Consider the following 13,903-nt stretch of genomic DNA (forward strand, 5'->3'; position numbering starts at 1 on the left):
AACACTTTCAAATATAAACTCTACTTTATTAAATATAAAGACATTAATGGAGACATTTACATACATGCTGCTTCAAAGTATACCGGCACAGCTTAAAGAAAAGTCTAAGATAACATGAATGTAACAATCAGACACCAGTGTGTTAGGGTTGTATTCAGTGGTGCTCATAGTGTTGACTTTTATTACAGTAGACCTTTCCTTCACACAATTTGAATAAATGAGACTATGACTCAGAATAAAATGACTCTTTGACAAACGTTCCTAACACAGATCATTACACTGCATCACATCATTGTCTCACTGTTCTATGAGACATCAGCCTTCAGGTGAAACACATGGCTGACAGGTGGCCTTAACCATCAACATGCAGTCAAATATTCACCTGTGGGTGCACCGCAGCTGCAATGCATTCTGGACTATTTCCTGTTTCTACGTCAATCTTTCTGTGGCGTTTGTGTCTTTGTACCACAACGAGTGTTTAAGGTGTGTTAGTGACATTCAGCGTGTGCTATCTGCGGATCCACAGCCACACGTTCAGCATGCAGGCTGAAAGCAGCAAAGAGAACAAAACGACCTCGGTGTTCCTCCGCTCAGCGCTTTGACGCTCCAGAGACGCCAGCCGGCGGCTCATCTTCATCACCTGACAAGAGAAAGACTTTAAATAAAAGTAAAAGCAATGTCTCTCTGAGGAATTAGTTGTAGTGATGGAGTGTTAATGGTAGAAACCCTGCACAAACATCCCCAATAATCAAGCCACTCTTTACTAGCTGACACATCCGAGGCTAATTGTAACACAACAATAGCTTTATTCGTCTTGGATGAGACTGATTGTCTTGTCCTCCCTGCTCAACCACAGACAACAGGACATTTTCCACAGTAATGATACCATCTAAAGGGACTACATGAACTCTGTTGGATAGACAGAGGCGGCCTCTTAGTGGACCCAACAATCAACTTGTCGCTTTTAAAAAAAAAATAAAAATCCTGGCCCTGAAAATTTTTGCTTCAAGGGCAATTGGCAAAAACGGCTCTGAAATTCAAAAAGTCTTTCTGTTTGGGTGATTTCTCAATATCGTAGAACAAATCAGAGGATAATTCTTCAATTTCCGCCTGAAATGGGTGCAGAAGAACCTTAGCAGGATTTGACACCATGTGGACAGTGTCTGTGAGATGTCGAGTAGGTGAGGGTTCTCTGTCCTTGCTTGTGTCTCTTGTCTTCTCGCCCCTCACAGTACAGCACAGTTATCCATTCAAATGCTGACTACCTGGTGCCACTCAAGCCCATAAGATAGCAGGACATTGGGAATATTTAAAGATAGAAATAACGGTTTCTTTTCTATTTATTGCGTTCATTATTTAATTATTTCGCGCCACATGCCTCACGCCTGAGTTCAGGCGCGGCGCCTGAAAAATGTAAGCCCTGGATTGTGTGTAACACAATCGATACCTGATGCAACAATTAAAGAATCTAACTTGATCGTGCAGTGAGAAACAGAGAAAAATCCAGCTGGAAAAAAAATGATTTCAACTCCGCACCACTCTCGCCTCCCACTCATTGGTCACAGACGCACCAGAAACACACAGACGAGTGTCCCACCTGTCTCCTGAGGATGATGAACTCAACTGCAGCTCCTCCATCCTCCTCTGTGCTCCAGCTCTCCATCATCACCCTGCACACAGAGAATAACATAACCTAACAGAAAAGGAACAGCGACACGAAGCACGGAGTCTCACAGCTGAGTGAGTTTCATGTAGAACAAGAAGGTTGTCGATATGAGTTTTTATCCTCCTGGTTGGGCGAACGATTTTCTTTGTGAGCAGCTATTCTTCTTACGACTGTGCATGTCTTTGTTCTTTCCCCCTGCAGACCTGCACTCGGCCCATTGTTTATCTATTGCAGGGCGGATATGTACTGCCGAGCTTAATTCGGAAGAAGAAAAAAAAAACAGAAAAGGTGAAAGAAATAAAACAAACATCCGAAGTCACAGACATGAGAGAAGAAGCGAACGAAATATCTGCCGCACCGTGAGGGGGAGCGTGAACATTCCTTTTTTTTGAGAAAGTTGGTGACGTACCTGGGGCCAAACTAGTTGGCCCCAGGTACGTCACCCAAACTCATCTGTATTGTTGCTGTACCCTGAAACTGCATAGTGCACTTTTATAGTGAAGTTAACCGCTGGCATTTTAACCCCAGAGAGGAAGTCAACATTACCTTATTTATTCTCAAAGGGAAATTCAGTTTGCTTTTGTTGAACTTACTTGTCAGTATAACCCTCTATTCAACTATCATGAGTGTCTGCTGTGTTGAATGTTGTGTTCAGTGTCTGCTGTGTTAAATGTTGTGTTCAGTGTCTGCTGTGTTAAATGTTGTGTTCAGTGTCTGCTGAGTTAAATGTTGCGTTCAGTGTCTGCTGTGTTAAATGTTGTGTTCAGTGTCTGCTGAGTTAAATGTTGTGTTCAGTGTCTGCTGAGTTAAATGTTGCGTTCAGTGTCTGCTGTGTTCAATGTTGTGTTCAGTGTCTGCTGTGTTAAATACTGTGGACATGTCGATGTCCTCTTTAATTTAAGTTCAGCTGAACAACAATACAGCAGCCCTTTTATTCAGAGACTTGTTCCAGTCTTTACTGCACTAATCAACACAAAACGTATTTGATCTTTCTGAACCAACAAGCTTAACACGAGCCTGATGTTCAAACACACAAACCAGCTTAAATGCTGCACACGTACTTCTTTCAACACAACTACCAGATGATAACTTCCTCTCCTGCTTCTTATGAGCTGAAACCCAAAACGCTGCTGAGTATGCGACTAAAGGGACTCTGTTCTTATTCAAAAAATAATAATGCATCGAGTACAATGCAGAGATGTTGTGTAGTTTAAAAGGCAGTTTGTGTTCCGTCACCTTCTCTTGCTGAGCTCCACCTGTGCTGCAGCAGGAACCTCGGCCATGAACTTGGCTGCTGGGGGCTTCCCTTCGTTTGTCAACCTTTGCTCCCATAAGAAAAAGACAAACTGAAGTCTGCTGCCTCACAGGCACACGTCAACACACACAGGTGCACAGACTAGGGCAGATTGAAGTGCAAAGAGATGCAGGTCGAGGTCAAAGCAGACACAGAGAGACAGGCACGGGGAACAGCCAATGTGAGTGACTAAACAACAACACAACAACAGCAGCTTGTATTAGTTCAATCACTGCAGAAGACTAAGTTATTATCAAATATCCAACCAAAAAGAGTTGCATAAAAAAAAGGTGAGAGTCAGAAGCAGAGGAGAACACACTTCTCACAAAACAGAGAACCCGTTATAACATGTTCTTTTACTGTTTCTCAGAATTAGTGGAAAACTTCATCAGTATTTGAATTTGAGATTAGTTTGCTGTTCAGTGGTGAAGAACGTTTTCTGTCAAACACTTGGTTAAGTATGGAGTTTAAAAAGGCTTTTATATTGTTAATACTTCAAAGATAAGTGAACATGATCATTTGGATTGGTAAATATCACAGAGGGGAATCTGTGAGCAGCTGGAGAAAACGTGGCTCAGACCTGTATTTCTGGCTGACTGCCTGCAGGAGGCGCTGTGAGGCCTGCAGGCCCAGCGCCCTGGCTGTCTGCAGAAAGGACTGAGGAGATGAGAGGCTGTAGGGACTGGAGGGCGGGTGCTGGGCCTGAGGGTCACTGGTGTGGACAGAGGGAGAAGATCTCTGGAGGAGGGGACGTCCTGAACCTCGTCTGTTGATCGATGGAGAGAGGGAGAGCGAGGAGAGAGGGAGAGCGGGATTAAAGGAGGCAACAACACCGAAGGAAGGAAAAAGAAAACTTCTTAAGTGCTGACTTCTTAACTTAAGTCTTAAGACAAAAGTTAAGAAGATTTGATATTCATGATTGAAGATTTGATGTCTTTTCTTAACTTTCTTCTTATGTTTTTTACTCAGAAAAAACTTTCGAATAAATTAGATTTTTTAAAATTTCATTGTAATTTTGTTCCTAACTTTAAGATCTCACTACGCCTGTCCTAAAATTGTGTGAGAGAAAAAGATTTGCCTTTAAATTAATTTCCACTTCAAATTAACAATTGATTGTAGATTTTCAGTTTTACTACATGTGTCTAACACTTGCCACTGTTGTTTTTGATTTAAATGTCATGTCTCCGGTACTCCTGAAAATAAGCTAGCAAATTTAACAGTTCATTTTAAATCTAATTTCATTTTACTCCAAAAACCTATCTTGGAATATTTTCCTTTACATAAAGTTACGTCAATCATAAATATGGTACTGACAGACAGCAATAATGTTGACAAACATGCTTATTATAAATATTTCAATTTTGTGTGTTTAGTCATTGATGCTATGCCCATGTAAGTAGACATATGCAGTCATGCTATAGAATTGGAGAAGTTCCCAATTAAGAAAATGACACTGCTCTTATGAAAACAATCCAAAACTACACTTAAGAACATTTTTAACAACTTTCTGGATGGATGATAACAAGACAAAGTGGAGAAGGAAGCAGGGGAGAGAGGAAAGGAGGTTGATATCGTGAAGTATTGTGCCAGAGCTTTTTCATGTTCATAGCTCAGTAGTGGACAGCCTCCTATACACCCATCCTTTGTTAAAGTCATCATACTGGAGCCACATCAGATGAGTGCCAGGCTCATACACTCTCAGTAGCTCTGGACTCTGTAGTAGTTCGGTGCCACACTCATATTCTTGTTCTTTTGACTCGTTCAGTTCAAAGTTCATCAAAATCAGCAAGTGAGCAAGTCACAACTCTGTTAGTAGGATACCCTACAAAATGAGCTGTTAATATACTGCATGTTAAAATATTACAGAGACTTCAGGAGCTCATCTGACTCAATACGCTGCTCACTGGCGCCCCCCTGAGTGTCACATTGGAACAATATTAAAAAGCTTAAATTGAGTTTATTACATAAACTTAAGATACTTACATCTGTCTCACCTCACCTGCTGCAATAAATAAATCGATTGTAATATTATATATACCATCGACTTTATATATTAGTGGACGATGCAAACACATTACTGCTCTTATACTATGTCCAGGAAGCCAGCAAACCCCCGAGTCTTGTGCTTAGAACGTCATTTGGAGCCATGGGGGTTCTGTAGGATTCTGTTGGTCTGGCCCCCGGTCACGACCCCCCTCTGATTCAAGTTCATTCGAGTGTAGAAATGTACAATCATCCGCTGAATTCAGTAATCAGGACAAACTATGCAGCCCCTGAAGTCCCCAAGTTATGATATTTTGTGCACAATTTAATATCTTGTCTCTTCCAACCAAAGTCTGACTCACGGACCAGGTGAGCCGCATCACATTGTGACGTCTCTGGCAAGACAAACTAAAGACTTCAACATGTCAAACAATACACCCCAAGTGTCAAGCTCTAAATGACATTCAACAATACTGTCATCATTAAACGCTGCATCACACAGCAGGATTTTAAAATTGTCAGCCGATCTCCTAAACCTCAGAGACCACACACGGCGATCAATAATCAGAGGTTTCACAGTTTGGGTCTGACATGAGATTTAAATTTCGACCACCACTGGTATAAACTGGTACAAAGCTATCATACTGGTATAAACTGGTACAAAGCTATCATACTGGTATAAACTGGTAATGAGCTTTCATACTGGTATAAACTGGTACAGAGCTATCATACTGGTATAAACTGGTACAAAGCTATCATACTGGTATAAACTGGTACAAAGCTATCATACTGGTATAAACTGGTACAAAGCTATCATACTGGTATAAACTGGTACAAAGCTATCATACTGGTATAAACTGGTACAGAGCTATCATACTGGTATAAACTGGTACAAAGCTATCATACTGGTATAAACTGGTACAAAGCTATCATACTGGTATAAACTGGTACAAAGCTATCATACTGGTATAAACTGGTACAAAGCTATCATACTGGTATAAACTGGTACAAAGCTATCATACTGGTATAAACTGGTACAAAGCTATCATACTGGTATAAACTGGTACAAAGCTATCATACTGGTATAAACTGCTACTGAGCTATCATACTGGTATAAACTGGTACAAAGCTATCATACTGGTATAAACTGGTACAAAGCTATCATACTGGTATAAACTGGTACTGAGCTATCATACTGGTATAAACTGGTAATGAGCTTTCATACTGGTATAAACTGGTACAAAGCTATCATACTGGTATAAACTGGTACAAAGCTATCATACTGGTATAAACTGGTACTGAGCTATCATACTGGTATAAACTGGTAATGAGCTTTCATACTGGTATAAACTGGTACAAAGCTATCATACTGGTATAAACTGGTACAGAGCTTTCATACTGGTATAAACTGGTAATGAGCTTTCATACTGGTATAAACTGGTACAAAGCTATCATACTGGTATAAACTGGTACAAAGCTATCATACTGGTATAAACTGGTAATGAGCTTTCATACTGGTATAAACTGGTACAAAGCTATCATACTGGTATAAACTGGTAATGAGCTTTCATACTGGTATAAACTGGTACAAAGCTATCATACTGGTATAAACTGGTACAAAGCTATCATACTGGTATAAACTGGTACAAAGCTATCATAACGGTATAAACTGGTAAAAGGTGTCATACTGGTTTAAACTGGTAATGAGCAATCATACTGGTATAGAATTTTATTTAGCTATCATACTGGTATAAACTGGGTACTATGATATGATACTGTTTTTAGACAATGGCTGCAATATATTACAAACTTGTATTGCTGTCACAAAGTTAACAGCACAAACAAAAAGTTGAGTCCAGACTGTGGACATTTTGACGGTTGAGTGGTATCCTTACACAGTATATGACCATTTTGTATCAGTCAGATGAAACTCGAGCTAGCTACCAACAGACCCAGGGGGGTGTTGAAATTCACCATGCAGACTTTGACTATTATGTGACATCATAGGAACAGAACATAATCACTGCTGACCAGTGTTGGAAATAAGCATGTACCACATGCGTTTTGTGCAGTGTCGGCCTGAGTAAACCAAAGTAATGTTGGCTCACAGAGTGATTTGTGACAGCAAACAATGTCCTGTGCTTGTTCCGCTCTGACCGTATGACCAGATCAAGACGGTCCCTACTCACTCCTTGAGTAGAGAGCTCCTCCTCGTGTCGGAGCGAGTGTCAGTGTTTACAATGATGGACTCTGTGATAAAATGGCTAAACTAAATGTCTACTTTGAGTCGAGCACGGATAAGCATCACCATTGAAGCCGCTCTACCTGTACGTAGTGTTTGAAACGAGTACCGCAATCCAAATTCCAAACATTAGAGAGAGCTGTCACTCTTCGCCCGCTACTCGCTAGAGTTGATATGCACGCAGGTTGTCATGGAGACAGAAGCTTCGGTGTTTAGTGTGACTGTGACTGTTGACGTTCTTGAAACCGTTCTGCATTCTAACCTCTCTCCATTTTTCAAATGTCCAACATTAGTCACAGTTTGACCATGTTTCTGATGCTGTCATATAATAATGTATAAAATTAAAAGATGTCACAGTACTCACAGACTGGAGGGGTGTCTGGTCAGAGTCTGTCTGAGCTTTGTCGGTGTGCCAGGAGGTGTCCTTCCAAAACTTTGATCACTGTAAGATCTCCGAATGGGGCTCTGTCACACAGGAAGAGACAGTCATATATTAAAGCTTTCATACATCTGAAAGAAACATATTTTCATGATTCTGACAGACACTTTAATTTACAATAGTTATAAAGACAAGCAATTGCTCCATTTTCTGCCTAGTGAGTTTTATACTGATCATTCCTGCAAACAGTCTGTGAGTATCTGCTTATAATGAAACACATTTCATAACACATAAATGAGCTGCCACTCTGGAGCAAGTGTTGTAAAAGACAGGCTTGACAAACCCCACAAACACAGTGTGACTTTACTTGCACTGTTAATCATGTACATACCTGCAAAACTGCTAAGCTTCCACCTTTTGTAAATTTGTTGTCCTTTATATATTTTATTATTTAATTGTGTGTAAGTTCCCTGTCAGCAGGAGCACTACTGTTTTATTTTATCTTACTACGTTCACTTTATTTCTTAGCAAGTTAAATTCCTTGTAAGTGTTAATGTACTAAACAAAAACTGATTCTGATGATGGAAGGTTTCCGTGGTAACTATGCCAGGCTGGCTGTAAAACATGATGTCAAACCAGTTCAGTGACAGGCCTTGGAAATTAGCATTGGGACATTATCCACAGTAGTCTAATCAGGGATCCTTAAACAACTGCTATTAAAGAAGGCCCACATGTTGCCTGTTAGGTAAAGTCGGCTTCACCTCAAGGAATTAGACCTTTACCTCTGCAGGATGGCATACAAAGACGGCTATATGAGGCATATAAAGCCGCCTTTATATTCCTCATATAGCCAAACTTGTGAGAGAACACATTTAATGATTTAAAGCTCGAACCAGCTTCACAAGATGGAAAACCTCTGGGGACGTATTCACAAAGCTTCCCATGCTACTATAACTGTTAGCATTGTACTGGTTTCTGTACAAGTGGGCTTATTTTTAGACACTGTCTTAGCTTGATACATTTAAATAACAATTACAATGTGTTCAACAGAGATCTTCAAAGTGTCCACACACAATGTCTGACTAGATTCTGTCATTAAGATGAGTGAGTTCACATTTTTTCTCAGCCCATTATCCCTTAGAGTATTTTCATTAAAAAATACACTTTACCGGCCCTAATTTAAATAGAACAGTGTTCACATGTCCACCTACCTGCTGTTGCTCTCTGATAAAGACCTCTCCTGACGGACCCTCCCAACAGGGGTCCAGACTCTGGGGTCCACAGAGGGTCAGTTTGGACGGCGTGAACAGCGGAGTGGGGCTCATATCGGGGGCTTCTGAAGATGACAAGTCAGCATGTTTATTAAACGCAGTGATTGTATCAGCAAACATTCTGAGGCATTTCAAGTCAATAAGTCAGAAGATTTGCACGAGTCAGAGTGTCATGAGCAGGGCTGGGACAAAATAGTGATTTGGGTAAAATGTCACCTTCCAGCTTCTGTTCATGGGGCGTATGCACCAGCTCTTCATCTTTGGACCCTGTTTATAATCAAGGGTTATTATTACCTGCGTATGTCAGCCTATCAGGGACCTGCATGGTGAAAGCAGGAGGAACGTGCTCATCCCTCTTGCTGCTCTCCTCCTCCTCCTCCCCTCTCCTCCACTGCTGCCCTGAGCCCATGCTCAGCCGCTCGGGGACCCTCATGTTTTTGTTGATGGCCTCCAGGAAGGCCGGGTCCTGAGACATCTACAAGAAAACAAGGGAGGTTATCTTTATACACCAGAAATAAACAAGCCTTTCAAACTTTCCAGCATACCCTAACCAATTTCTAACCAAAGCACAGCATAGATGTTTCATTTAGAGCACAGAGGACTGTTTAAAAGTGAAAAGGGTATAATATGTTCCCTTTAGACATTATCAACTTTTCAGATTCTTTTTTAATTTTAGTTATGTTAAAGATTGTGACTTTAACTTTACATATGTTAATTTATATTTCGTTTAAACAAATTGATCACATTAACTTTACTCAGATTCATATTTACGTTCAGTTACTTTAAACACGATCACGTTTATTTTGCAGTGATAATTCAGATAGTTTAGCCACATGCTAACAGATACATTAACAGTGCCGTAAAGTGTGGCTTTGTTTACATGCAGAGGACATCACTTAGCTTAGCTTTGTAAGGTTAGTAAGCAAGTGTGCTAGCAACAGGTTGCTAAAGGAAGCTAACCAACAGGTCACATTTTACAACTTAGAAGCATGGTGTGACACGTGACGTTAAGTAATATTATATGTTTAAAAAGGGGATACATGACAACAAAAATAACAAATGATGACAAACCTTGATTTGAACGTATAATAACAACTTCTTCTCTGACTTTTCCTTCTTATATTTCTCTCCCCATCGACTTCTTTTTCTTCCGAAGGTTCAATGTAGGTTGACCAACAACGTTTTGGTGCAATACTGCCACCAACTGGTTTGGAGCATGAACAGGGTGTAGGCTGTAGACATATACGATAGATGCACTGAATAAGAATACGGATAGAAAATCGCCTCACACGAGAAAGAAATCTTAAAGTTTTACAGAGTTAAAAAAAAAAAAAAAGGCATCGAAACAAATTTTAACGGGGCTACAAATGAGAGCAGCAAATTGAAAACATGAGCTCAGTGATAGTTTCTCGTGTTAATTGGTGATATTGGTAGTTCTCTTAGGTGGGGAAGGATAGACAGATACAAGAATCCAGTGTATTAAAAGCAAGACTATAAACTTTGTGCACCTATCACTCATGAAGATTGCAATATGTTATATTAAATAGGACTAAAGTTTCAAAAGGCCACAGCTCTAGAATATTATTAGACACTACAGGTCCTCGTAAAGATACAGGCTGTAAAGTTTGTGGTTAAAATAAAAATATTAAACTATCTACACGTTTATATTTGGACAAATTAAGCCTAAGAATTTGGGTGTCTTTATTGTAGCCTTTTATTAACTCTAAGCGCTGACCATCAGTGGTTCTGGATTTCTCTCTAATTTGCAATTCAAATTCATCTGCAGCATCAGACCAAGGATCATCTCTCTCTCTCTCTCTCTCTCTCTCTCTCTACAGGTTGTAGAGGTCCTGTGTGGTGTTGCACCCGGCAGCAGTGGCTTCTCCCAGTCAGACATGTGAGGGAAGATGCGTGACGCATCTTCCCTCACATGTCCTGTTATTTTCTTTTTCAATGTTTTTTTTTTCTTTTTTTAAATGAATTGGAGAGAATGACATCTCACTCATGTGTATGCTGACAGTAATTGACAAACTGAATCTTGGATGACTGAGCTTACTGCAGATACAGTAAGTCCTTTGAGACTTCAGACAAAAAGTAAAAGCAGGCTGAGACCTGTGAGAGTTTACCCACAGGTAAAGAAGCAGAGCAGGAATAATGAGTTATAATCAACACTTGAAAACCAGAAAAAAAAAGTTATTTATACTACAGTACATGTATATAGTATAATGAGTGAGTCGTTAAACTCTCCAACAACTACTGTGCACTGATGCTGGCTTACATACCAGGTGTAATACTTTTCATTGTTTGTCATGGAAGATGATCCTATTCCTTACAACCTTTTGTTATCACTAACACAAACTTCCACTCTTTTGAGTGAGATAAAAAGAGTACTATCATAAAGATGTAAGTATTAAAAAAGGTAAACATTGTAATCAAGATCTAATAAACAACTTTCTCAATGAAAATGATGCATTATTATGCTGTGTGTAAAGTGTTTTTGTTTAAAGGTACTGACAAAAACTTCTTACCTTATAACATTCAGTTTGAATCAACAATGTTTTGTAAAACAGAAATGGCCAAACATTAATTATCTATCTATCTATCTATCTATCTATCTATCTATCTATCTATCTATCTATCTATCTATCTATCTATCTATCTATCTATCTGATTTTATGTTTTATACAGACTACTGTTAAAACATCTAACTCAAGAGAACACATACTTCCAAAAATGTCAGAATACAAATCTGCCTTCCTCACAGTCATGCATAACTATCGATTACATTTACCACATATCAATAACTTAAAAATCCCAAAACACTGTGGCTGTAGAAAAAAAGTGAATTTTAATAAGTATACAATAAATAATGGACCTGAAAATCAAAGGAGGGGTAAATTAACAAAGTGAGTCTTTAATTAGGTTCTTCCTCTGAGCTTCATAGACAAAAAGTTTTTCAGCTCCAGAAACACAAACATATATATTATACATGCACACAGTCCACTGATCATCATTCAGTGTCTACACAACTTGTTAGCTTCACACATTGGAAACTGGAAACACTGGTCCTGGTCCTAATTGTTTGCATTTCAGATTAGTTTAAATCTTTATAAGTTTTATTATTCACCTCAGTAAAAATAAATAAATTAAAATTAGTTCACACTGAACGATGATCTGTTCATGTTTATGTCATCTGGTTGCTTCATAGACTCCAGCCATCAGCAGAGAGAAGTTTAGTTCAAGTTTGGAACAATTGAGACAATGTGCAGGAGTGTGCCTTCATTTGTTGGTAATTAAAAACAAGTGATTACACAATATTGGGTACCTAGGATTAGGCAGGATTTCTATTTTTGTTGCCATGATGTCGAAGAATACATACATATTGAATGATTGTTTACTAGAATGGATTATAAATCTAGAAATGGCATTATGACAACGCTAAACTGCAAAAAAAAAACCAAAACAAAACAAGAACATCACAAAAATACATACACTGACCTTAAGTAGAGATATCTCACTCTCACTGTTCTCTTTTCCTGACATCAGTCTTACAGTCTATAGAAACAAGTTTGTATGCCTGATAATACATTGTCTAAAATCTAATCTACTGTAATGGCGATCTATACATTTTCAACTGTGTGGGTGACCCAGAAGGCATTGAAATATTTTGTTTTATTAATTTAATGGTAGAAAAAAATAAAATAAAGACAGAAAGTTGGATTTATTTAAGAAGAAAAAGATCCCTGAGTTTATGTATTAAGTGTTATTATTCGAGACTTATGTCATAGATAAGAAAATTGTATTCAATGTTTTTTTATGCAATATGAAGCATGGTAAGACTTTTTTTAAGTTCTCAATCGGCTTTTTTTTATTATTGTTGAAGGAATAAAGTTGTTCATCATCATTGATTTTCTTATTACTTAGTGTCACAGAGAAGATATTTACCTATTTGCGATTAATTAGCTGGAAAGACTAAATTAAATTAAACAGACTGCACAATCCTTGAAGGGTCCAGTTTTGTAAACTTGTGACGATAAGTAGTGGAACCAACATTTAACCATTTATTGTCAGAGCTTGTAGGCACTCGTTTATACGAGACAAGTTTATATTTAGGAATACACATACACTCTCACATGAGGATCTTTTGTGCTACCTACACAAGGTTAGGGTGCTGTTCACTTGTTGTCGCTGAATTTCAATGTTTAACTGCAATTAATCACATTTTTATCACATTTAAAAATTCTTTATTTCGCATTTAAAAAAAGGTTTTTGTTAGGCTTATATTTTAAATGTTCATACTTTCTTAAACTGAGAATACTTTCAAAACCTTTATTTTGAAATAAAGCAAAGAACCTCTGGAAGACGAAAGCTTACGAAAATAATGTAAAAAGGAATTTCCTACAGAGCGAAAATTAAACAAAAACCACTAAAGGGAACAGTAATAAATAGAGATATTTGATGTCATATGTTGAATATTACTTTTCACTTTTTAATTTGTTTGTATTTAAGAGAAATTAGACATTCAGAGGCTTGGCAGTTGTGTTATTTTCTGTCACTGTGACAACAAGGAGGCACTGCAGAGGCTAATCTATGGTGGTTCTAAAGGCTCAAAATAGCATGTGGATAATGCGACAAAAAAAAAAAAGCATTCATTTCAGACTTTAACTACCGTAATCGCAATAAACGCATTGATGCTGACAGCCCAAGTAAATCCATTGTGGAGAAAAAGACTTCCTGAAAAGAGAATGAAGTCAAACTCCCTCAGGATTAGTTGTTCTCTAGTGAAACATCTAAACTGCCTCCCTATCCTATCCCTGCCATCATGTGGGAGAAGAGTGAGAGCCCAGCCCATTCAGGAAAGCTGTGTCAAGGTGCATTAAAACTGTGAGCCGATGCAAGAGTATATTGTTGGAGACACAACAAACTTTAAAAATGGATAAAAAAAAGACTGTCTATGTAAAGGCTCAATATAACACAGTCCTGAAAACATGTTTTGTCCTTCGACCAGACCAGGTGTAGGAATCTAAACCAAAACACCTGGAAAAGTCACAGTCAAAGACCAAAATAA

The 13,903-nt window shown here is 38.6% G+C and overlaps 1 protein-coding gene across 2 annotated transcripts; it reads right to left on the reverse strand.

Moving 5' to 3' along the window:
- Nucleotides 1-5: 5 nt before the first annotated feature.
- LOC306832017 (mitochondrial fission factor homolog A-like) lies at nucleotides 6-10,068 on the reverse strand. 2 transcript variants are annotated; one of them, XM_079356378.1, is made up of 8 exons: nucleotides 9,907-10,068; nucleotides 9,130-9,310; nucleotides 8,776-8,900; nucleotides 7,550-7,650; nucleotides 3,541-3,726; nucleotides 2,903-2,986; nucleotides 1,598-1,670; nucleotides 6-640 (listed from the first exon to the last, which is right to left on the reverse strand). In XM_079356378.1, the coding sequence occupies exons 2-8, from the start codon at nucleotides 9,308-9,310 to the stop codon at nucleotides 509-511; spliced, it is 882 nt and encodes a 293-aa protein (XP_079212504.1). In that variant the 5' UTR covers nucleotides 9,907-10,068; the 3' UTR covers nucleotides 6-508. The 2 variants fall into 2 exon arrangements, with proteins under 2 accessions (XP_079212504.1, XP_079212505.1); XM_079356379.1 differs by lacking the exon at nucleotides 2,903-2,986.
- Between the last annotated feature and the right edge of the window lie 3,835 nt (nucleotides 10,069-13,903).

Source organism: Symphodus melops (genome assembly GCF_947650265.1).
Source record: "Symphodus melops genome assembly, chromosome: 11".
NCBI classification, from domain to species: domain Eukaryota; kingdom Metazoa; phylum Chordata; class Actinopteri; order Labriformes; family Labridae; genus Symphodus; species Symphodus melops.